The sequence below is a fragment of the Triturus cristatus genome, chromosome 7, assembly GCF_964204655.1.
Source record: "Triturus cristatus chromosome 7, aTriCri1.1, whole genome shotgun sequence".
NCBI lineage: Eukaryota > Metazoa > Chordata > Amphibia > Caudata > Salamandridae > Triturus > Triturus cristatus.
The window spans coordinates 116,550,882-116,578,064 of record NC_140590.1 but is presented as its reverse complement, the minus strand read 5'-3'; the positions used below and the strand labels follow the sequence as shown (position 1 = coordinate 116,578,064).

At 44.5% G+C, this 27,183-nt stretch overlaps 1 protein-coding gene across 2 annotated transcripts in view; it reads right to left on the bottom strand.

Moving 5' to 3' along the window:
• The window catches only part of LOC146808977 (sialic acid-binding Ig-like lectin 14), a 305,142-nt gene that overhangs the window by 76,689 nt on the left and 201,270 nt on the right, over window positions 1-27,183 (bottom strand). Inside the window, exon 5 of one of the 2 annotated variants that reach the window (XM_085615775.1) lies at window positions 24,486-24,533. The exons of the other annotated variant lie outside the window; for it this stretch is intronic. Coding sequence (XP_085471901.1) covers window positions 24,486-24,533 — 48 coding nt within the window. The remainder of the gene's footprint in view (window positions 1-24,485; window positions 24,534-27,183) is intronic. 2 annotated transcript variants of the gene reach the window in all.

Sequence of the window (27,183 nt, the reverse complement as noted above, 5' to 3'; positions counted from 1 at the left end):
ATAGAAAACCAAGTAATCTAGCCATTGGTTGCTACAAGGCAACATCACACTCAATCTCTAGTATCCATAGTTTTTGGTTTTAAGTCAGGGTATGACTATATCTACGAGATTTGAATGTGGGGTTATGTTTCAGTTGTACTATTCATAATGAGTGTTATCTCTGTGTGAGTTGGTTCCATGGTATTGAATCGTTTAATCCAATGATGTGGGTTTTGAGTCTGTATACCCATCGTTGTTCGCGTTCTAATAGGGTTTTAGACAAGACCGGATAGACCGGAAGACCGGATAATCGTCACGGAGGTGGCAGAACACCATCAACAACTGTCCAGCACCTCCACTGGCAACCCAAGCGGAAATATAGCAGGCCATCGTCACCAACGTTAATGTAGACGGAGTGGCGAGGAGGTCAATGGAGGAGGTCAAGAGGCGCTGGCATGAAGTGCACAGCCAAACTAAACAGAAACTCGCCGCCAACAGGAAGGCAGCAACGGCGACAGGAGGTGGGAGTCCTGCGACACAGGAGGAGCTGGTTGAGCTGGAGGAAATGGTGGCCACAGTCAGCAGTGTGGAGACAGTGGCAGGATTTGGGGCCCTGGACACAGCGCAATACGACCTGACCCAACAACGACATGGTGAGTAACAACCAGGGACTGGGGGGACGGGGGGAGATGAGCACAATGGCACACATGCACAATTATGTGCAGCACAGTGCACACCCACAATGATCGTGGAACATGTCCCTGATAGCTCTGGCACACTGCAGCACACATTGAAACACCAAGTAGGCCCTGTCCACAATGTGCACAAAGGGGCCCCCCTCCCTATCACCAATATCACAACCGACCCATGCACATGTGCTGAATCCAGCAAAGCAGCGGGTCTGTGACGCACACTGACTATGCAAGTGACACTGCATGCCCGATAGCATGGCAGCAACCAAAAAACATGACATGGCGGCCCACGAATCGACATGAGGTGGCCCAGTGAGGATCACATCTGTAAAGGAGCAGGTCACACTCTGACATATCCACGTGCACCCACAACACATGACGCACAATACATGCAGCAGACGAACAATGCACCAGGCCACAAAATCTGTCCGAGAGCACATATGGCCCAAGTCATAAACAAATCAGCCCCCGAAAAGCACATAATTCAAAGGCACCCCGCCTCAAAGGGAGAAGGCTCCACGAAATCAGAGCTGCAGGGGCAACTCACCCACAATGCAGCACACACACATAGCAAGCACAGAACATCAGCAATGATGGCGATGTGGCACAAAGTGCAACACCAACACCACAGGACAGAGGACACAACAGGTTCCGCACGTGCGTAGTAACTGTCCACTCAAATCTGGCATTGCCTGACACTGTGTGATGACAATGTACGGGTACTACTACACATCCGTCATGTAGTCAAAAACCACACTGACTGCCATCTAATAGCCAGCTCCACCAAAACAATCACAATGTACATTAGCATGCAGTCTGAATGTAAACATCTGCAAATCTTCAACATACATGTGTAACTCGGTTAGCCTGCATCTCCCCTTTACATTGCAGAGGGACAAATAACACCTCCTGCAGAGCACACCACACTTTCCATCATAGATGATGAAGAGGACAACCTGCACATATGTCATGACGCCATCCAATGGATAATGGACAGCCTCCGAACCCCATCCCCAGGAGCAGGGCAGGCCAGCTGCCCCGAGGTGAGCCCACCACCTGCACAGACCACACACCAGGCAACACACACCACCACGGCTGTCTCCCAGGACCCCCCCGACCAATACATGGAGTTCCAATAGCATGTGTGGGCTTGCCAGGTGGAGTTGGCTGAACAGCTGCGGGTGGGTTTCGAGCTTGTGGCAGCCAAACTAGATTCCATACGTGGGTGTCTGATCCCATCAGGGACCACGTACAGTCCCTATCGGACACCCCCTGTATGCACCGTGCTCCACCACAGACCTTGGCTGACCTCAATGTGGCCATTAATCGAATACAAGTACTGTCAGGTCAGACAGGCACCAGCGATGACAGCACAGAGTTGGCACAGATGCGGCGGTCAATGGAGACCATGGAGCAGATGCTGGCTGGAAGCATGGCTGCCACGGCTGGACACCAGCGAGTAGTAGCTGGGAACTTCAATGCCCTGCGGTTCATCATCTTGCCATTGCTGCCACTGAGCCTGTCCCAGATGACTGAAGCGGGAACATCGACACACACCGCTCCGACCCCTGGCATGTCAGTGGCACACAGTGATGCTGCCCCATCACCTTTGCAGTCTGATGTGTCAGTGGTGCACAGTGATGCAGCCATCACCCCGCCACACACACCGGACACAGAACCTGTATCAGGGGAGTAAGATGGGGATGATAATTACTGTGTCAGGAAGGAGGCAGTAGCATCTATTGCTGCAGCGTGGAATATAAAATCCCTCCCTCCGTCACAGACCAAAAGATTTCACACACACTCTCAATCACTACATTCGCTGGTGGGGCCCATAACACCAACATTCATTCTCTATCGGTCTGCTTTTCTAAGGAGGTGATTGTTCCATTCGCTGAAATTAAAGGAAATACCCTTTGTCCCTAATGAGCAATAAATTCACCTAACCTTCTTTAACTCATTAGGCCCTAAACTTCACCTTTTGGTACTCCTCTCATGGGTTGGCCATGGATCCGCTAGTTGCTGGTTTAATCGATTTTCTAATTCTCTAATCACTTTGCTTTAATGCATTCCCCGTAAATAAACAACCCAACACATTTCTGTAATGAATCAAATCAATCTTTATCTATTTAATGCAAATAAAATTGTTAGTTATTCAAGCAGCTGACCATCATATTTACCTATTCTGGCTAATTGTCGTCCTCTAAGTCAAATTCAGTTGTTCTGTCACTCTATGCCCATAAAATGCCAAAATTCAGTTCATCAGGAGATTGGGCATCCGATCAGTCCGTTAAAGATTCAGGGAAACAGCTGTCCTGCAGTGTCACCGTCCTCTCCGTCAGCATAACGTCAGGAAATCAAAGAAGGCGCTCTATCCCTCTCTATTCTATGTGTTTTTATAATGAAAAACAACATAATATTGTATCCAATATAAGTTTTCACATTCTCTGATTGGTCAGTCCAATATCGGATGACAGGTTCCCACCAAAGTAATGTATATTAGTTCATGGGTCTTGATCGTTCCGGTTTAAAAAGTTACTTCATTGTTCTTTGGAGAATTGGCTTGTCGCCCGGGATTTCCTTGATGGGTACAGTCTGGTTAGGGTCATGAGGAAGCCACTGTTGCTGGTGTTATCGCAGGCGCACTTCACTCAGGACCTTACGAAGTAGCTCATGTCTCGCCAAATACAAAGGGTGGCCATTTTTCAATTGGCCCGAATGGACAACTTAAGCAAAGAAACACAAAAACGTAATTAAAACATAGAAATGACTAATAAAATGTTATTCCCTTACTAATACCCATATGTGTGTGTATTTATCTAGCAAAAGCAACACTTAATGCGGGTTATACTCACTTTATAAAGCACAAATCACAAAGACGCCACAAAAGCAACATATAACATGCAAAATTCTAATTGTCTATCATTAGTATGCGTACATATTTTAATTAACGTATTAATTAGGCCATGCAAATCCCACGTGTATTTCATATATTAGTAAGGTTGGGAAGTATCCCCACCAAATCATTTAATAAGATTACTATTAGTTAATTAATCAATTAATATAAACATGCAAAATGGAGAGGGTATACAAACATTTTCAAATTACCCGCTCCAGCACTATCACCGCCAAATGGCCTATCCCTGCCTGGTTATGCCCTATGCACCATGCCCTGGGACAATACCTCCCACTGACCCCCGGAACACTCTGCGACATTCCCCCGGACCACGACACGGACTGCCATATATTCACTGCTGGACAATTACACAGCAATCCTGCTGCGGACTGCACTCCCCCTCTTCCTAATCACTTTTCAATCCCCAAAGGACTCTGGTTGGCCCGCCACTAGGCTTTCATTTTATGTGGGCTTGGATGGCTATGTACAGCTCAAGCTCCGTCATTCACCAGAATGTGAATAAAACATTCTAAATCACACAGATGTGTCATGACTATGTTCACTCGCGTATGGAAGTATGGCTGGATGTAGGGACAATGATTACATATGAAGGTACACTCTGGTAACTGACAGCTATGCACATGTGTATCCCTGAGACACATGGACAATTGGGTGACTGTGAAGGTGAGTACTAGCTGTGTCCCCATTGCACATCCACAACAATCTCACAACCCCCCAACATAGGCACACGTCCATGTATTGAATAGGGCTGTGTGTAGGGATGACCGAATCGGTAGCAGGCCAGGAGTGGAGTCCTACATCACATGTGACAACAGAACTTCACGTCGCATACCTACTCACACACATCTGTCTGAACACATTCTGTTATGATATATGACATTGCTCCACATGGTCAGAGGTTGGACACCATACTCACATTGCTGAAGTCACGTAAGTGCACAGGTTGGCCAGCAACTATCCCAAAACAATGTGCGGCTTGCAAAAGGGAGCCACCCCCATTGCACATGCGTCAGTCAGTTCCTCCCTGTGTGGGGACGATGCTCATTTTGGCACACAAGTGGACAATCTAATCATCACACATCACAGTTAGACACCAGTGGAGTGACATTGACTTTAATGGCATCTGTGTGTCAGTACGGACGAAGCTACGGCCACAACAGGCAGGGACGTGCTTAAGACACTTACACGCAGCATGGGAACAATGTCGAGGTGCAGAAAAGGGTGAGTCCAAAGGGACAACAATCACGGATGGCAACAGTCTCAGCTCACCTTGCCTTGCTGGACGAGTCATGTCTTGTTTGGCGTCTGCCCATTGCCCCATGTCAGGGGGCATGACTCACTGCCCATGGGATCTACATAGTGCTCTGCCACCGGAGTGCGCCGATTGCCTGCTCTGCTGACAGTGAGCAGGGTCCATCAGGTTCACATGTCGTGCTACAGTGCCATGGGTGTACTCTCCCCCCAGCAGTGTGTCCGAATTGGTAGCATTGCCAAACGACGATGTGTTGCTCTGACCATGGACCTGTATCACCTTGCACAGATGTGTGTACACACGCATAGTTCAACGCACATGCATCCAGAGTCCTGAAGAAGGCAGACATGTCCTCTCTTGTGGTGGGATATCTGAGCATTCCCCACGATGCAACAAGTTGTTGGGACCTGTGCTGTGGGTGACAATCCGATGTGGCTGCAGGAACGTAGTTACTCGTCCATGAATGCCAGCGCAGCTTCATGTGCAATGTGTTCCAATAGTACGTCATTGTCGTGTTCAAGGAACACCAGGGAGAGCCAATCCATTAACTGGTCCGGGCAGGTGTGCTCAGCCCACACCGTTTCATCGATCCGCAACACAGCCCAATAGGGGAGCGCCTTGATGTAGTCACTGCACACGAGGAATTGTGCAATCTCCCATGCGCAACTGCCAATACATACGCTGTATGTCAAGGCATCCCATGCACGGCTGTCTTGGTTACACTCCTGTTCGTGTTCCAACAGGAGGTGCAGACACAAGTCATAATCCAATTCATCTACGGTTGTGTTGGATAGGCAGACATCCACGGGACACTTGAATGTGCATGTTCGGCAGTGGAACCAGGGCTGGACGCAGGTGACGTAGGCAAGGCGGAAGGTCAGCCGGTAACTGATCCGCAGCACTGCCAGTAGCCGTGCGCCCAGTAAATGCAGCATACGTGCACGGTACTGTTCCACGTCATGGGGGTTGTGCATGTGCCCAGGATGGGCTGCCATTGCGTTGGTGTGTCTCGTGGAACTGGCACTCTTCTGGACTGTGGCAGTTGTGTGGAGTATATGCCACAGCTCTGGGCAATGATTTGAATGTGTGTGCAACGTTGGGGAGAATGGGTTGCTGTTTCCATGAGTGTCAAGGGCATTCCATGCGGGGGTACCTCAGGCAGGGGCTTCTGTGTGTGGGGTGTGGATAAGTCGGATAGTTCATTGGCGCAATGCGTGGTGTGGGAGTCGTCCCCATCTGCCATGGCATCTCTCTCAGGGTGCTCCAGCCGCGTTCTGGACCAAGGTCCGAGGTGCAGGTGTCCTCCCACCTTCTGCATTGGAACAATGGAGCTTTCATCCATGATGTTTGTCTGACTGCTACTTGCGTTTTCGGAATGTGATGTGGCTTTGGCGCTGAGATTGAGACATGGCCTCGGGCTCATGGTATACTGATGGCGATACACACACACAAGTTGGCATGTGGAGCCAGGTGCCCGAGAGGCCTTGCTCTGCTTATGCAATCTCACTCCGTCTCTCTTCCTCGCTCTCTCTCTGCCTCGCTTTCCTTTAATGGGCGCATGGTACACCTTCTTCTCTTGGATTTTGTCTTCCAGGCTGTGTCCTACAGATTGTCCAGTGAGGACCCGCTACGACTCATCGGAATGTTTGTTTTGGCTTTTGTTTAAATGGTGTTTTGTGTTGGTGATTGCATTGCTGTATGAGTGATTCTCCATTTTCTGGCAAAGCATGTATGTTGATTTTCCTGCTTGTGCGACATCAGGCAAAATATTTGTTTTGGGATTCGTGGTGTTTGTGTGCAGTTTCTTTGTCTTGTCCGGGGATGGGAGGGGACCTGGGTGGGGGGTGTTGCGGGCCTGGGGGTGGTGTTGATGGGTGTTGTGGCCCTCTTCGGTGTCCATGCTGCATGTTCAGTTGCTCGGGGGCATCTATTGTTCTTCATGTGTGGCTATGGGCTGTGCTCCCTTGTCTGGTGCAGGCTGTGGTCCGACTTTGCACCAGGTCTGAGCAGGTGTTAATTTCGTGGTGCTAACACGCCTTATCGGCTGTTTAGTGTTCCTATCGCAGATCTGTCTGGTCGTTGAGAATGTTGCGGAGTGATGTTGTCGCTGCTTTTTGCTAGGGAACGCCTACTCTGCATCTCATTAGCGATAGTTGCCGGGGTCATCTGTGGCGATGTTTGTTGCGGATGCTAACGCGGGAAAAGTGGTGCTGTCGGTTGTTAGCACAGGCTTGTGAATGGGGAGGTACATTTATCACGACTTTGGCTGCGCTAAATTGCCCTCAATGTATTTTAAGAATGTAATTTGTCTTACCTTAACGCAGCTCTCCCTTGCTTCTGTTCTCTCCAGCGACGATCTTCGTAATGATGAAACTTAAGTTGATGTGTCGACGTCATGTCTTTTAGTAAAAATGAAAAAAGGACATTTTCTTTAATTGAAATCAATGGAAAAGTGTGAGAAAGTTATTAAAAAAATGAATTATAAAATGTTATTGTACATAATAAAATACCAAAATATTTTTATAAAATATGTTTGTGTACTCTATTTTTGTATATATTTTTCTTAATTCATTTCAATTATTCTAAATATCTTAAATTATTAATAAAAAATTTTTAGAAATACATTACATATCTTGTATTTGTTTATACATGTTTATTTATGTTTTAAAAATATGACATTAATAATTATTAATTTACATATACTTTACATTTAAATATATTTATTATTTTTCACCATTTATTGTTAATAATACTTACCTGTATTTACATTAATAACTATTTATGTATAAACTATACATAAACCTTATAATAATGTTTTCTATAACTTTTTACATAACAAATAAATTCGTACATATTTTATTAATACCGGAGTATTAATTTACATACAGTTTTACCAAAATCTTAAAAAAACAGAATAATTATCATAAATATTAACTATTTAATAACAAAATTAATACCTGAGAATTATTTTCTTCTCTTGAAATCAAAATAGAATCTTCTATAAATGTTTACATAATAATTTAAAAAGTAGTATTAATATCCATCGTGATACAAAGAGAGTGAGGGACCGGGAGCGTAGTTATAAAGAGAAGAGGAGGTCCAGTACCCGTGCTCCCTCAGAATACAGTGTATATACTAGGAGGGTAACTGTTCCTCAGAGAATAGAAAGTGTACCAATGAGTTGGTGTGTGAGCTTATCGCGCGGTTGGGTCAAAGTGAGTGTGGGGGAATTTCTCCTTCAGAATATAGTGCCCTCACACACCCTTTCGAGTGCCATGCTTCATCATCGGGCGTTACTCCTCATGGGGGTGGCGCTGCAGTCCCTCACGGGCCCCGCAAGAGGGCTCTTTATCGGAGATCTTTTATGGAGATGCCGCAGTTGTGCATGGGGGTGTTTGGGCCTATAAAAAAGGAAAGTTAATTGGTGAGTTAAAATTGCTATGTGGAACCCAGAACCAAAGTTTTTATTCACGGGTCCCGTATGGCACAAATTAAAATTAATCCTGGAGCTCCTCTTTGGAAAAAAGGTAGAGGGCAGATGTATGACTTACCGCTGCTCTCAGGATGGGTGTAGTGGTGAGTGAAAGTCCTACAGAAATAGGGTCAACATGTTTCGCGCTTTGCTGTTGGTCCATAGGGGATCCATTAGCGCTTCGTCAGGACCGGAAATAAGGTGGGAAGAAATGTTTTGAAAACAGGTTCCAGGGAAGCAAAGAACTGTGAACCTGTAGTACCTTAATATTAAAGGGGTTAAGCGTCCAAGCGCTGATAGGAACTCTTTCTTTAGGAACCTATACCCAACCTGGTGAAAGAAAAAAACAAGTATGGAGAGAAAAGAGACAAAACAAAACAAATAATGAAATTCACTTTTGAAATGATGGTCAAATAATACTCGCATGTTGTGTTCATATTACAAGTAAACACAGTTGTGTGCTCAATCAAACAGGCATGCACACAACATAACCATGCAGGTAAATCGACCTGGTGCGTGATTATCCCTGTGCAACTGACCGCTGTGCTGGGGTACATGTTCTATAGGCGATTATTAATGATCGTGTGCCTTATAAAAACACCCCCGCATATGGCCAGCAGAATGTATAATGTCATCTAGAACAGAACGTAGTGGGCGGTTCGGTTTCAATGGTAGAGACTAGTGATAAGAGTTATCCAAATCTGTGCTCAAGAGGCAGGAACTAGTGTGATGGCGGAGCTGTCAATAGGTACGCATATCGTATATTTCGAAAGCTGGAAGTGCGACAGTTACTGTGTAACTAATGCGTGCAGCTAACGGCTAGGTGGGGAAACATTCCTGCATTAATACTCATGCATAATCTTTTAGCAGCGCGCCTACCCTTCTAGTTCAGGGGATGGGTTCCGTCGGCGCCTCGGTGGTAGCAAGTCGAGAAACTGAGGAGAGTGAATGTGGTGTCAGAATACCTTTACGGGTGGACGGCGTTCTCTAATGGTATCGTAAAGAGAAGAGAAGACTACCGCTTTGGTTACAAAAGTACTCACGAGTGCTCGTCTGCCCAGGGTGTGGAAACCTACCCCTCCTCCGTAGTGTGCCGGGATTGATGAGGAGGGGTAGGGAGTGGGGCTTTAAATATGCTTCCTAATTGACACTGACCTGGTGATTAAGGCGGGTCTCGGCGTCTAGATGAAACGCGATGACGTGTGCGTTTAGTCTCCCTGATTGGCGTATTATGTCGGTGGCACTGCCGTATGAATGTGGTGGGGAAACGGCGGCCATGTTGGAAGGTTTTTTTTGGATCAGAGGACAGAATACATTTGAATTGCGTATACTAGGGAGCCCTGTGTCAATGTGCAAAGGACGAGTTATTGGTAAAAAATGGCGGTCAAACAGGAATTGTGTATCGTAACGTTATTTACAGTGTTATTATAAAAAACGGTGTGTTTATTAAAAAAAAAAAAAATTTGTGGGTTACTAACACTGATGTTAAAGTGCAGTTGTTGGTAGCATGTGTGAATATTAAGAGTTGATTAGCTCTCTAGTTGTATACCAGTAATCGTTTCTAAGAACCATGAGGAAAAAAAAAACATGAGGAAAAAAGGAGGGAATAGAGTTCCCTAAGCAGGATAGTGGAGCTAGAATAGGGGGATAGGACAAACCAAAGACTGTAAGGTCATCTCTAGATAATGCGATGGAGTACCTCTGTATTTAGTGTCAAAAGGTTAATTCGACCCATGGGATTTCGTCGTTGAGGCCCATGGTGTCGCATTTCAATCTATGGACCCATCGCTGTTCTTGCTTGAACAGAGAGCGTTTAGTCCAATTAGGATTGGAAACAATGATGGTCCATTTCAAGATATTCGCAGTGTGTCCCTGTTCTGAAAAGTGTGTGAGTAGTTTGGTATTTGTTCTGCCTCGCCTTATAGTGCTCTTATGTTCACCAATGCGTATCTTGACTGCTCTAGTGGTCATGCCCACATATCTTTTATTGCAGGGGCAGAGTATTGTATAGATACAGTTAGTGGTATTGCAATTCGTGTGTCTAGTTTGGCGCCAGGGTGTTATCAGGCCCAGGTCGATTTCTTTTGAAATCGTGGTTTCTGCACAGGTTGAGCAGGAGCCACAGGGGTAATGGCCTACTACTGGTGGTAATGCCCACAATGTAGGTTGACGTGGTAGTTGTAGTTTGGGCCTCGTATGCACGAGGTGGTCTTTAAGATTCTGTGTGCGTTTGAATACAAAGAGTGGCGGGGGGCCCGGTTCGAAAGTGCCTGAGTTCAATATGTCCCAGTGTTTTCTGATGACTTTTTGTATTCTGTTAGAACTGGGCGTAAATGTGGTGACACATGTAATAATGTCTGATTTGGGTTTCTCCTTTATCTCGAGGAGGGCAGCCCTAGGGTTATTCCTAGCTCTCTTTTGTGCTTGGCGAATAATGTTGCTCGGATAGTGACGTTTCTTGAGGTTGTCCCTGAGAAAGTTGGACTTCTTCTCAAACTCCATGACAGTGTCACAGTTCCTGCGAAGACGCAGGAATTGGCCCACCGGTAGATTGTTCCTAAGTGCCCTGGGATGGTGGCTATCATAAGTCAGGAGACTGTTCCTATCTGTGGGTTTCTTGTAATTGGTGGTGTGTAAATAGCCATTAGCCAAAGAGATGAGAAGGTCCAGAAAAGGAATCTCATGTCAGGATCTTGTACTCGTGAATTTTAGAAAGGGGTTTAGAGTATTGACCCAATTACAGAACGAGATACAATGTTCTTCGACCCCTTCGTTCCAAAACAGGACAATGTCGTCAATATAACGACGCCAAAGTAAAATATGTTGGCTAAATGGGTTGGTTTCTCCAAGAATGTGTTGTTCTTCAAAATGGGCCATGTACAGGCAGGCCAGACTAGGAGCGAATGTACTTCCCATGCTCGTACCTTGTATTTGGTGAAAGAGTTGTGATTTAAAGGCAAAGAAATTCTCTTTAAGAGCTAGGGAAGCACAGTCGCAGATGAATGAGATAGGTGTCAAATAAGGCCAGGGTTCAATGTTACGGAGAGTATTTTCTAGTACCTCTAGGGTGGCGTGCTGAGGAATGTTTGTATAAAGGGCTTCTACGTCCATGGTCACTAGAAAGTCAATCTTGTCAGGCTCAGGAAAATGTTCTATGAGGTTGAGAACCTCAGTGGTGTCTCTGAGATAAGATGGGGTTTTGCTCATCAGAGGGCGTAGGTAAAAATCGCAGAACCTGCTCAGTGGTTCCAAGACAGAGTCAATGCCGGAAACAATCGGGCGACCCGGTGGGGGATTGATCCCTTTATGAATTTTGGGTAGTGTGTAAGAATAAGGTGTCCGTGGGTCTTCAGTGGTAAGGAAGTTTGCTTCTTGGTGTGAGATCCAACCTTCTGCAGATGCTTCGCTGATCATGCTCTTAATACGAGTGATCAGGCGTTTGGTAGGATCCTCTGAAATAGGTTCGTAGTATGCAGTGTTTGCCAATTGGCGGGTGCATTCTGTGTCATAGGTATCCAGATTCTGAATGACAATGGCACCGCTTTTGTCTGCTGGTTTAATTATGATGTCAGTGTCTTCGGTGATGGTTTGAAGGATAGTTCTTTCTTCTTTTGAAAGATTATTGAATGGTCGCTTCTGGTTCATGGCTCCCACATCTTTGAGGACGGCTTGTTCGTATGTGAGGATCTCATGTGGTGTCATAGCCGCTGTAGAGGTGAACTTGGATTGTTTTTTTAGGCCAGTCTCTGTCGGTGGGGTGTCAGGTTTGCCTTGAAAAAAGGCTTTGAATCTGACTTTCCGGAAAAAATTGATGTAGTTCTTGAAGTAACCTGAAAGGATCTTCCTTCGGTGTTGGGACAAATCCCAAACCTTTCTCCAGAAGTTTTTGCTCTCCATCCGTAAGTTGTCTTGATGATAGATTGACCACTCGGGTCAAAATGTATAACTATTACATTAAAAATGTATTATAATTAATTAGCAAAAATATGAATTCTTTAATAACAATATTAATACCTAAATATTAAAAACTACAATAAAATTATTTTTTATAAATAAATATTACTTATATTATTACACATACATTATCAAAAAATATAACAAACACTTACCATACAATACTTATGTGTTGTTCAATCATGCGTTGTACTTGTATATGCGTTGTAATGGCATGCGTTGTAAAATCATGCAAAGTAAGTGTACCTGAGTAATAGTTGCGTTGTAAAGGCATTGAGTTATATTGTCTGCATTGTAAAGGATGTTTCCCCCCCCCACACGGTTCCAGTGGAGGTGATAACATTTGAGCAAGCAGTCTTTAATGACATTAAGAAAATGGAGGCAAAACAACTATTATTTAATATGAGCAAAGAACAAAATTTGGCTCTGGAAAAACTGAGGAGTTGTGACACCATTGTCATTAAACAGGCCGATAAAGGGGGAGGAGTGGTAGTGCAGGACAAGGTAGCCTACCAAACAGAATGCCTCCGTCTACAAACTGATAGAAGGAATTACATCCCCCTGACAACCAATCCTACACAGGAATTGAAACAAGAAATAAAATCCCTGGTGGACTCCACTGAGGCCAGCGGTCACATTTCAAAACAGGAAGCAGATTTTCTCACGACTTGTGAAGAAAAAGTCCCTTATTTCTATACACTGCCCAAAATGCACAAAAACAAAACTCCTCCATCTGGCAGACCAATCGTGTCTGGAATAGGATCTCTTCTTGAACCCCTATCACGTTTTTGTGATTTTTTCTAAAAACCCTGGTACAGAACACTGAAACCTACTTAAAGGACACCAAGAGTCTACTCAATCTCCCAAGGGATATTACCGTGGATGAGACAACTATTTTGGTTAGCTTTGACATCGAAAGCCTTTATACCAGTCTTTTACAGGATGACACTTTGGAAGTTCTAAGAAAACCTCTTAACGAGACAGATTGGACTTATAAAACACCCAAACATTTCATTCTGGAGTGCGCCTCTTTTGCCCTAAAAAGGAACTACTTTGAATTTGAGGGAGATCTGTACCTCCAAACCAACGGGACTTCCATGGAAAGTACCTTCGCCCCCAGTGTGGCAGGGCTTTACGCCTTCGATTTTGAAAAGAAATATATATTAGGTGACGTCAACCCTTTCTCTTCACTTATTGTGTTTTGGAAGAGATACATTGATGACGTCCTTGCCATCTGGCAAGGACCGAGTAACATTCTAATGGATTTCATCACATGGATTAATACTTGTGACAAAAACCTGAGGTTAACCCACTCAATAGACACCAACACCATGGTGTTCCGAGACATTATAATCACAAAGGAGGATGGTAGGCTGGAGACAAGAACACATCATAAACCAACCGCCAAGAACAATCTCCTTAGGTTTGAAAGTTTTCATCCTAGGGCACTGAGGGAGAATCTCTCCTATGAGCAGTACCTCAGACTGAGGCGTAACTGTAGCAAAACCTCTGACTACCGAGCCCAAGCTGCCGATCTTTCAATGAAGTTGTCTGAGAGGGGCTACTCAGAAAGAATACTGAACACTTGCCAGAAATGTGCAAGGAACCAACCTCGGGAAGCCCTTCTAGAAGAAAAACCAACCACAGTGAAAGACATACCACTAACACGTGTCACTACATATAGTACGGTCTCCAACCAGGTGACACGTTCTATCAACAAACACTGGAGAATCCTCCAGACAGGGAATCTTCAATGGGAAAAACCTCTATTCTCCTTCAAAAAGGCGAGGAGTCTAAAAGACACACTTGTAACCACCTGCCCCAGAAAAAGGGAACAAGATAACACAAATACTGTATTGAACGCATGGGGCCTACCAAACATCATGGGCCATTATCCCTGTGGTAATTGTAGTGTGTGCCATCTAACAACTGCAACCAAAACATTAAACCTTGAACCTGGAAAGGTTTGGACACAAAGGGCACACACTAACTGCAACAGCATGAACGTTGTGTATCTCATAACATGCCCATGCGGCCTACAGTATGTAGGTATGACTGGAAGAAAAGTAAAACAGAGGATACGTGAGCATCGCTGCACAATCAGGTGCAAAAAAGTGACAACCAAACTCCCTGAGCATTTCCTCCAGGCAAACCACACTACAAATGACATGAGATGGACAATAATAGAACTAGTCAGAAGCCCATCTCACATTGGTCCTGGGTGTGTACACTATTACCTTGTTTTTCAAAAAAACAGTCAGAACCAGAGAACATACTTAACAGCGTCTATTGGAAAAAGAACAACGCTGGGTTTATAGATTGTCTATGCATAAAAATGGTTTAAATGACAATATCCCGTGGAACTCTTTAAAGCAGAGTTAAAATGAATGTCAATATTGCTCCCCTCTTTGCTAAAGAACCTCCCCTTTTTTGCTAATGAACCTTCCATACCCCTCCACTGGGCGATGTCTCTCCCGTTTTTTTCACTGTGGATATACCACAGTGATTTTTTCATACCTTACTTGTAGGGAGACCCTAACCTGAGTCCGTTCACTCCCAATACAAGGTGCAAATGAGACTGACACATCTCTGACAATTTTCCTTGAATCAGTATATCTGATTAGTAACCATGGTATACCTGTTCTGACATTCTTTTTATTTCTGGAGGTGTGCGCTAATTTTTACATTCTGCAACACTGCACAGGAGATTTTGTGCTGTTTCCTCTGTGTAGCACGGCGAATTTACCCACTCACGGCCACGCCCCTTTTACGTCATCACGCAACCATGTGACAGTGTCACGCATCACGTTCCAGGAAGTGCCCAGATTCCAATCCGGTTTAAAAACCGCCGGGACATGCACCATGGGATCATCGGGTCTCCGTACAGGGTGTCTCCCTAGGTAGGAAGGCGGGCGGTATGGTTTGATGACATGCGTATGAACCAAACGCGGGTGGGCTCCGCTTTTCTTAACACACTGGGATAAGGTATGTGACTCAAACCGCAGTGTTGCTTTGTGTTTTTCGCCGACAGTGTTTGACTATAACCAGCGCCCCCCCACGGTTTCCAAGGGGCGAGACAGAAGGTAGTCTCTAGTAAGCGTGATTCTTGTTTCCTCCTACATGTTTTTTGGTCTGTCCACATTGGCACTAGTACAGTAGTTCGAGATGTGCACATGTGTATATTTTAATAGCTCCACCGCATAGTAGGCTCACTTTCAGGTGAGCGTTATGACACCCACTTGGGAATATGCTTATTGTGGGTATGACACTACAAATAGGGGTGGATTTGCACTCCGGATCGGTTCTAAAAAAACACTGTTGTTATGTGAACTCACAGCGCACAAAATGTACGATCTGCATGGTGTATGTGTAAAATTATACATACCACGTTATAAGTTTCACAATGAAGACACGGATGAGAGGAATGAACTGGCCATTACAGCTGTGTGTGATTGTTTATTTGTCTTCCAGATTTTTTACCTTTCACAGAAGGCTGAAAGGTTGGCATACCGTAAGTACACTGCATGGTTCATGTGTGACCCAGGGACGGGTGCACCTTAGCGTGTGCATACCGCTCGGGTCCTCGCATAGGTCCTGAATAAAACCTGGTAATATCTTTAAAAGGTTGAAACATGTAGACCACCACTTTATACAGATACCCTAGGTCAATTTAACCTGTATAGGTATCACACCTTGTTTTTAATCTTGTCTTATTGCTCCATATTAAATTTTAGAGAGAACAATAAAGACATTTTTAACTCACTATCTCACTCACTTGCACTATCGTTGCGATAAAAACCTGCTCTGCTGTAATCAGACGTTGAAGCACACCCGAGTGTCATTCGGCTGCACGGGTGGGACCCCAATGATGAAGCATGTCACCAACTAGGTTGGTGAGGGAGGGGTCTTCTTAAAAATTAATAATATTTCCTTTTTTCTCCTTCTCTACGTATCTCGTTGATTTCTTTCCTCCTCGGGGTACACTCCTTCATTTGTTTATTGTACTTACCTCAAGAGAAATTTGTCATTGCCAGAATTCAAAATCTTTTTTACCAGCCTTTGTTATAGAAGATCAGTAGTCTAAGATGCAGGGATATGCAGAGATTACTGTTTCCATATTGCATCAGCACTTGATTTACTAGCACCTGTTTTCCAAAAACATTAATACTAAGGCTAAACTCCTTTCTTGTCTCAAAGATAAACTAAACTTCAAAAGCATCAGAAAGCAATTAAAGCATATATTTGGTGATGCAATTATGATCCTAAAGTCAAAAATGAATATAATAAATCCTCTTGATCTACGAAAAAGCAATTAATACCAATCGTCAAAACTAGTCTTCCTCAAGAATTCTGGCCAAAAAACACACACCAAAAAATATTTTAATATACTTTCGGGAACAGTTTTCTACCTTTTCATCTCTTGACTCTAAGAGGGTCATTAGGATGGCGGGCGGGCTATGTCCGCCCGCCATCCTGTCGTGGAATGGGACCGCCACACCGCCCGCAATTGGTGTGGGGGTCCCGTAGGTGAAATTAGGATGCTCCCGCCACACTGGCGGGCGCATCCTGCATTCCTGACATTGCGGCCGCTGCAATGCCAAGAAGGCAAGTCGTGCACAACATGGCAGGCACCGCGCGGTGCCTGCCATGTTGTGCATGGAACTGCAGGTGGGTACGATAGGTACCCCCCACCCCCCAGAATCCCTGGGGGCCAGCTAGGAGGCCCCAATGTCAAAAACCGCCTGCCTTTCCCCGCCTGCATTGTAATATGGATGGCGGTGTCTACCAGACACCGCCACCATGTAAAATGCTTTTCCTCCCGAAAGGCAATCGGGCGGATTGCCTACCGGCGGAAAACTGGCGAACAGCCTTCACATCCACCGGGGTCCCCCCCGCCATGGCAATGTGGCGGGGGAATTTGAAAGCGGACGGAGCTTTTTGGCGAGCCGCCCGTTATCCTAATGGACCCCTAAATATCTCTCCCCTAAATTGTGTGATATTTTAGGTGTTACTTGAGAATTAGAACTATTAGAGCTCGTTTTGCCAAAGACCTCTAACCAACAATGTACACACACTCACATTATAATGAAACTCCTCCTCTCCTTTGGTCTGATTTTGATCTAGTAGACTCAGAGAAACTTGTTCAAGCACCTGATCACTGTAGATTTGGGTCTATGCTTCATACGATACCGGTTCACGTCCTTTCCAAAATTAAACATACCACTGTACATCCGGAAACAGTCTGGTTATGGTTCAAGTGGCTCATAAAACAGAGACAGCCCTTTCTCTTTTCGTAAAAGCAGGACTAGGGGCATATTAGCAAGAACCTCGTTAAAATTATCGCCGTTTTAGCGGCAAGAAACTGCCGCTAAAACAGCGATAATGGGCTTGCTAATATAGCCTTATAGCCCGCCGTAGCGGGCTATACCGGCTGTTAAAGGCCCGCTGCAGCGTTAAAGGCCCGAGCCGAAGGCGAGGGACTTTAACAACAGCAGCGGGACTTTAAAAGCCGGTATAGCCCTGCTACGAAGGGCTATAAGGCTATTAGAACATTCTGCCACTAGAGGGCAGAATGTTCTAACAAAACGAAGCCTTCAGGGAGCGCGATGGGATTCAAATCCCCTCCGGCTCCCTGAAGACTTTGTTCACAGCCATAGCTGTGAACAAAGACACATTGGAATGTTGGCGCTCCGGGCTTATACCAGCCATTATAATAAGCCCGGAGCACTCCATTGTTTTCAATGGAGCTCCCAACATTCCAATGTTCTAATGTGCGTTATAGAATTCCAATAGAAGCCCAGGTTAGATGTGCAGGACATCTATCCTGGGGTTCTATTGGAATTCTATAACGGGGTTCTTGCTAATATGCTCCTAGGTTTCTTTCGCTTCCACTGACTTACCCTTTTACCAGTAGTTATCAAAGTTCTTGAAATCCCACCTGGCAAAACGCCTTTGCTTCTTCCTGGAAATAAATAACATTCTTGATGATACACCAGCTGGTTTTTGCCCTAACAGAAGAACCTAAACTGCTATTCTTTGAGCACTAGATGGTCTGTTTATGGCTGTGGATGTCGACAGTGTCAGTGGCCTGATATTGTTTGAATTTTCTGCAGCATTGAAAACTGGTCACCACAATTCAATTCAATTCAAGAACTTCACAAAGTTGTATTGGACAGATGGTATCTCGATGGTTCACCTCTTTGCTTTTTTTATGTTTTATTTTATTAAATCATTAGTAACAGCATACATCTTTGACGAGGCGCTACAATTATAGTTTTCCATATTCAAAAACAATACATTCCAGTTGATCAGCAATGGTAGCTCCCCACCTGGCATATCATAGTTCTTAGACGCAGCACATAATACAACAAAAGCAGTAGCATTTAAAGATCAGTAATGTAGTCCTCACTGGGGTGTCCCACTGCACCCATACCCATGCGCAAACAGCCTATCTCCTTATCCATTGATAATGACTCCCTCCTGCCTAACAACCCCTTTTTTGCACTATGTGTTCCACATTTCACGTGTCCTCCTCTGTGTTCCCGTGTTCAACTCCTGTTTCTATGCTAAGTAGATGGAATTGATACAGCCCCCAGCAGCTTTTGGGTATGTTATTGGGAGGAAGTAGCTCATTATATGTATCAGATTGTGTGTTGCAGTAAATCATGTCTTTATGCCAATCTTCAATTTTCGGCGTTTGGAATCTCGCCCACCTCATGGTTACTCTTCTCTTAGCTAGCAGGAGGCCAATGGTTATCAACTGTCGGGTAGTTTTCTCTATGCCTAGGTCATAACCCAATAGTGCTGTCTTCGGGTCTGGTTCTAATTCTGCACAGACTATTGTCCCCAAGTCATGGAATACCTTACACCAGTTCTCATAAAAGCCAGTGCAGTGCCAGGCAGTATGCATAAACCCATCCTCTTCCTCACCACATCTCTGGCACCTCGAGTCCTCCCACAATCCATATAGATACTGCCTCCATGGTGTTTAATAGGCCCTATGTAGAAATTAAAAATGTAGAAGTCTATGCCACCCATTCATGGAGATCGTTTTGGTCTTGGTGAAACAATATGGTCACTGTGGGGGTTCCCAAATCTCGCTGCCAGTCTAATCTGACTTTTAGCATTCCCGGCCTGCGTGCCTCCAGCGCGCTAGTGTAAAACTTTATTAGTTGAAATGGTGTTTCTGACTTTATCAGGGTCAAGAGTGTTTCCATGGTCTGTGGTTCTGACATGTCCTCCCCTAATAGCTCTTGCATTGTGCTTCTAGCTCGATGGTAATGGTATCTGGCCAACGCTGCACCTCTTTGCTTTAGAATAGACCCCAAAAGTGACTCAAAGCCTCTTCCTCTACATGTGTAAATGTTTATACTGTGGTATCCTACACCGTTTGCCACTATCTTCATACTTAAGCTATGTATATGTATGATTCATTTGCCCCTATCTTATCATCTCATGGGCTCAGGCGATACAGCTGTGCTGTTGACACCCAAATATTATTCAGACTCAGTGACCAATGAAAGAAGGGTCAATATTTTTGTGATTTCTACTGAAGTCAGAGAGTGGATGGGACACCACTGACTTAAGTTAAACAACAAAACTGACTTTCTTGCTATTGGTAAAGGTCTTTCACCTTGGCATTTCTCTTTATGGCCTTCCAGTCTTGGTCTATGCCCCATGCCAGCAAATTTGATGTAAAAACCGATGGTCCACATCTATCTCGCCTCAGAGATGGAGAACCATGTTGTTGCTGTGGTTTCCATTTATTTCTTTATGAGGATAAACTATGCCTCATCCTCCTTTTTGAACCTGCATTTTGCCAGATTAGCCATGATAGGTTCCAGGTCAGATTAGTACAATGCTGTATATAAGGATTAACACTAAATTAATTCAGCTTCAAGCTGTGGGAAATCAAATGGCTCGCTTAGTTTCTTTGGCACCTTATTATTTCAATGTCACCCTTCTTCTAAGATCACTGTCTTCCCATCAAAGCTGTCCTCATCTTTAAGGTGCTCTTAATTGTTCATCGAGTGTTCTAAATGTTATTTGCCAACATCACAGGGCGTACAATCCTGATAGGAAGCTATGATCTTTCTTCTGCAAACTATTAACTATCCTCCAAGAAGAAATGTTCACCAAGGCGGTCCAAACATTGTCCATTCTAGCTGCAAACTTGTGAAAGTCTCTTTGAGATCATCTCAGGACTATCATATCACACGTTTTCTAGAAGGAAGCCAATTCCTAAGCTAATTAATATATCATCTTTCAACTTCCTATTTGGTTATCATTAGTAACAAAAGAACATGAGGTGATAGTATGCTTTATATATCCTCCATAACATAACTTGCTTACAGAGACACGTGTAACAACCTCTCAGCTGGTGACTTTCATGCAGTGGTCCTCACAGCACCATGCAAGTAACATTATTTAACCACAGTCACTCGCCTGCCCCACCGCTTGCCCACCACCACTCATGTATATAACCCATCACCTACAGCATCTTACTCAAAGCAGAATTCACACAAACCCACTCTCACCCAGCGCCTGTTCATCTACACTTCCCCACAGTTGCTCAGTCTCACAATACTACTCATCCGTAGCTATTTACTTACACCATACTCCCTTAACCGAGCATCCATCGCCACTTCCTTCCATCACTAGCACAGAATATCTCTCACTCAACAACATTTGACCAACACATGCAGCACCGCTCACACACAAAAACTTGAATGCAACACCAGCACACAGGAACTTGACACACCACCACTCCTAACCACTTACATTGGAAGAAGGGTAACAGAGTTTAGGTGCACCGCATTGTAAACAACCTCCTACACTGTTTACACTCTCTATGTAGTCTGGAAACTGGCAAGAACACTATTATTTGATATAACTAGACATGAGGTGCACAGTAAATCAAAGTTCATTCAATCAGTATTATTTCTTGTTCAGTTATTATCTTGTAGAAAGGATTAACTTGAATCTGAAAATTTTCCGTAGATGTTGCATTGGTAGGCCCATGTTAAAAAGCTTTACATTCCATCATAGGTTTATTAATTCTAAGTGGACTCAGATTCCATCCTAAAAAAAGCCAAAACATCTGTTGAGGAAGAATCTGCTTCATCAGGTCCATGTTATACAAGTTTCCAGTTATCTCCTCTTTCAGCAGCATGCTAGAGGTCATAGACCATGTTCAAGAATGCAGGCATGTTGCTACCAACTACAAAGAATCCTTATAATGAAAAGGGCCACAATGTTTGCTCAGTAAGAACTAATGTTCAAGGAAAAGAATTTTCATATTAAAAATCTATTGAGAACCTGTTAATTTAGGGAAATTAAAATGTGCATGGGACAACAAAGGAGAAAACTACCAATCCCAATCATGACCAGTAGCCCACAGCATATTGTCTGAATACAACTGCCCACATTCCCATAGTCACTCTCAACACCACTCATTTACAACCATTTTGTAAACACCACTCACTCCACGCCACACATATGCCACTCTGTTAATCTATTCAATGACATGCAACGCCACTCACAAAGCATCACTCGCATGAAACACCCATATGTAATTACAGGCAACACCACATGTACGTACTCATGTGCACTGGCACTTGCACAGGCCCACAGTTATTCATACACATTCAGGCCCTTGCAATATCACTCTTCAAGAAAACCATAAGTAATACTGCTAACCAACATGGCATCACATCCATCACCGCTTGACACGGATGTGCATGCAGTGATACCAGTCCTCAAACATTTTCATGCCCACATCTGTTTCGAACACCACTCACTCAAAGGACCACTCACACACAAAGTCACATGGAAATCATTGTTTAGGCAAAGCTCGCAATATGGCTAATCAACATCACTTTCTCATAACAATACTTTATACTCTCTAAGCACAACTCTTTGTTTATCTATGTGGATCTCTGGGTATTACCTATGCTTATGTGTGACATTATAGTTAACTGTTTGTGCATCCAAACATGTCACAAACCTCGCAACCATTAAAACAAAGACTTCTGTCCTAAACCTACCTGTGAAAAAGACAAAACTAACTAAAAGGCACTGCTTGCTCTCTGCAGGGACAGGAGAATTCAGGACAAGGGGTTTAGCCTACACAACACCTAAACCCTGGGAAGGGAAACAGGATAGAAATTGGTTGGGGCGTGATTAGGAAACCGGACATGAACTGGGTAAACCTGCAAAAGAGGAATTAGGAAGAAAATGCAAAAACAAACTTTCCACTGCACACTGAGCTCAAAGAGATGAAATAGACAAAAACTCAGGTGAGGAGTAAAGGTGCAGGTAGTCAGTCAGGTGAAAGGAATAAACCAGTGGACTCATTTACAAAAAATCTGTTTAGGGCAGCACCGAAAGTCTATTTGCTGTGCTGCCCTACGCCAATCAGAAATGTACCCCATTTACCAGATACGGTGTATGTCTGTCCTCTCTGCCTTTGCAGTGCACAATTATGAGACTAAATAGGACCCCTTCATGATTGTTTTTGTGCAGGAAGGGGCATCCATTCAGGTGTTGTCCTCGCCCTATGTGTGCTGCAGAATGTAGCACACATGTAAAGAGGAACAAACGAGGAGAAATGATAATATTTCTCCTTCCTACGCCTGCTCTGGGGAGGTGCAAGAGTTTGGCAGCTACCCCAGGTTTACATGATGTTATAAATCTGGGGCAGCATCAAAATCCATGGGTGTTGCGAGGGAACAGCCACCGCAGCGCCCATGAAATGCCTCCTTGATGCTTTACACTGCCTTTCCTTACTCCATGTCTATGAGGCTATTCAAAGCCATGCAGGGTGGCTTTGCGTCAGCTCATCGATATGATTAAGAAGCCTGCACCACCAGAGCATGATAAAAAGTAACACTCCGCTGGCGCCCTCTTGTAAATAAGCCTCCAAGTTTCTAGGAATTGGGGAACCACCAATGAAGGGAACAATGAACTGAGACTTGGATATGGGTAGACAGAAAAATAAGAAAGCACCAGAAAAGGATGGAGTGGAGTGTGAATAGGAGACAAGTGAGAGAAAAGTCCAGATTGCATTTATAGGAGGGTCACAAGTAACTGTAGAATCCAAGAACCAAGATACAGAACACAGATCCACCACCAGGACACAATGTAGGCAGGGTTTGGCAACAGAGAGGACTACAATGACCTCGAGTCATCAGATTAAGGGAACAGAAAGCTGGACTGGAATGTGAAGCACAGCTATGCTTACAAGATGTAAAAGAGTGTACGGTCACATAGTTATGTAACAGATGGAACCCATAGGGCTCACGTGAGTACCACCAGGATAGCAAAATCCTAACAAATACTACAGCTAAAATAAATCAACCCTATTGGCACACCGACATGTTTTGTATTTGGTTCAGTGTTGTTTCAAAACAACAGAAGCATTCTCTTTCCCATTCTAACATACCATTCAAAAGAAGATAAGGAAAGGCAAGTGATTATCTAAGAATAACTCTAACTAAAAAGATTTTTCTCCTCGTTATGCCATCCTCTGGGAGGTGTACCGATCTGACACAACCTCCGATTTACAAACATTTGTAAATCTCGAATTGTATCATCGTACTTGGGGCTGCATGGGGACGATGGAATGGGCACTGTAAGAAGTGTGATATTTATATACCACCAACAACATGGGAATCACTGGGGGAGACTTTAATTGAGTAATTGCTTGATAGCCCACTGCTTTTTGATAACTATCACACACTCAGTTTATGTTACTTTTTCTCATCTCTGTTATTACCCTTGTTGATGGGGTGGGAGAGTTGTGAGCTTTGAACTTAGTCTTGAAAGGGAAGAAGATTTATTCTTTTTCCTTCCAATCCTTTATTATCACTGCATAACAATGTTTCACTTTTAAATGTTAAATGTGGTTACCCATGCACAGGTGGCATGGTACTTGTTCAAACTTTGTGAAAACCAATAAAGAATCATGATACAAAAAAAAAAGAATTGTGTCAAATCCATGGGTAAATGCATGGCAGCACACATGCTCCACCCATGGAATGCTTCCCAGCTCGAAATGTAACATAACGCAGCACAAGGGCATTACGCAGCACCATGCAAGGACAAAGCAAGGCTTTGTAAATCTGGGCCTACGTCCTGCAAAAGCAGCTCTTTTGTAAAATATATATACTAGAACACATTATGCCCATGCCTTATTGAATATAACCTTTAATACTATACCCTGGACCGACGGGGCCTTGGTATTATTTTCTGTATTGTCGATGGAGTCTGCAAAAGAAAAAATACGATAGGTATGTGATGAGAAAAGAGACATATATGATACCACTTGAGGTGTAAGTGAAGTCAACACAAACAAGCATTTGCAATGCATCAGGTCTCGCATTGACGCGAGTTTGAGCTATTGACATTGTAAATGATAATGCCTTTTATTTATGTTTTGGGTTTTAAAACATTGGTGGTATTGGTGATGGTGGTGGTGTTGGTGGTGGTGTACTGGTGGTATTGGTGGTGGTGGTATTGGTGATGGTATTGGTAGTGGTTGTGGTATTGGTGGTGGTGGTAGTGGTATTGGTGGTGGTGGTATTGGTATTGGTTGTGGTATTGGTGGTAGTGGTGGTATTGGTAGTGGTATTGGTATTGGTGGTGGTGGCATTGGTATTGGTGGTGGTATTGGTACTGGTGGTGGTGGTATTGGTGGTATTTATCGCGAGCACCGTTCCTGCTCCCCCCCCCCCCCAGCCCAGGGCCCTCCGCCGAGCTTGCTGACATTGGCATTTAATCTACCAGTAAACAGGAAGCCACACCGCCTTGCAGATAGTCTGTGACATGAAGGCACTACCTCTAACCAGCCCGTGATCACATAATGCAAGACCACTGTGCAGTGTAAAAAGATAAAAAGAAGTCTCACAGCAATCAAAGCTGGCACCATGGGTGAGGCGGGAGTGGGTTTCCATTCTGGCTCCTCTGTAGTATTGGCGCTTTATAAACTGCTACGATTTGCGTTCTGCATAGTTTGTGTCAGCGCTTTACTATACTGAGGCATTACGAATACCGGCTGGAGGATGGTGCTTTAGATAAAGAGCCTTTGCCAGACATGTTGGCTTAGCTCCTAGTCCGTGAGGGATATGACGGTGTTTCTGGTAGTGTCTGACTGCCAGCATTTGAGGGAAGTGAAAGGATGTCCTGGTGTGAGAGTACTACCTACTGTTAGATTTTGAGGTGTGTGAGAGTGATGTCTGTGAAGGGTGTGTGAGAGTGCTTGAGTGAGTGTGAGACTGTTAGTTTATGAAGGATGTGCAAGTATTGTAGGTAGTGTGAAGGTGTGTGAGTGCTGTTGCTAGTGGCAGCAGAAGGTGGGAGGAATAGGGAGGAGTGAGAAGTACACAAGGGAGATAGATTAAAAGCAGGCCTTCTCGTAGAATGCTTTAATACAGTGAAAAAAGTAGCACCTAGAAATGATCAGTGGAAGGACACAAGTACTGCATACATACTCTAGGGGTGCAACAAACATATGAAGAGGAATGAATCCTCTGGCATGGCAGCTAACCAAAAGCAAGCAAACGAGAGTGATAATGAAGTCTATGAGAGATGGTATTGCACATGGCGTAAGTTAGATATGTAGCACACTTTGTGAATTCAACTGCTACAAAAATCTCAGGCTTGGTAAACTCTCCTACTGCCCATGCCGGAGCCCTACAGAAGCATCTCTCACATCCTGGCGGAAGCACCTGACACTCTCCTCCTCCCTTTTACAGCCTCATGCTCTGGTGCCTACTGGAACCTTCATGACAATCCAAGTCCTTTCAACATTGTTAGAAATGGGATTTCTGGTTGGCTAGGGCATTCCCCTAAGCCAGGCAGAACCACCACTCTAGTCAGGGCAAGGGAGTTACTCCCTGAAGATAACCCCTGCTCACCCCCTTGGTAGCTTGGCATGAGCAGTCAGGCTTATCCCAGAGGCAATGTGTAAAGCCTTTGCGCAACACACACACACAGCAGCGACACACTAGGCACACTACAAAAGAAGCTCCACACACAGTTATATAAAAATAGCCTTTGTGTTATCATAAACACATTAGAATCATAATCACACAACATACACTGTGCCAACTGGCACCAGGTAGTAGTTGACAGGGGATTATATACATGACCGGGCCAATCAGGCCACGGTCAAAACCATCAGAAAGCACAAGTAATAACACAACCAGTAACTACTGGTAAAATAATGAACTCAGCATTATCACATTAGGCATACACACATTATTCAATCTCATTAGGCATAAACATCATAGCATGACATTTGCATTAGGCATCACATTAGGCATACATCCTAATACCCAGCAGTGCATCCCAGTAACACTAGGGAGGTGCACACATCTCCTGGGGGCCTTACGCCACACCTGGACACTAAATGACCCCAGGGCAACTGGCCTTCTCTGGGGCCCAAATGCCCTCTGTCCCAAAAGTCAGGGCACTAAATGGGGCCAGGGTGCAACTCACCCTTGTTCCTTTGATGCCCCAAAAAGAAATGTACCCATCATTGCAGCTGCCCGCGCTCTCGTGGTGCAGCTGAGACAAATCAGCCTTGGCACTACAGTGCCTTGAAAGCCCCACTCTGGGACTCTTGTAACAAAATTGCCCCCACGCAGCAGCTGCCAACAACCTCACGGTGCAGCTGGGGAGAACTGCAGCAAAAAATACCTTGGGAGCCCCTCCTTTCCGGGGCTCCTCTCGTAAAAATGCTCCTTTATCAAATGATACAAGATGATGGACGGAATGTTGCACAATGGCAAAACATTCACCCCCAGTCACAGATCCGGGTTTAATCCATCGTTATTTTGCTCACCACACCACTCCAGTTCAGACATGGCCATATGCAAATCAGTCTTGACCCTGTGCCTCATGGGAACAGTCCAGC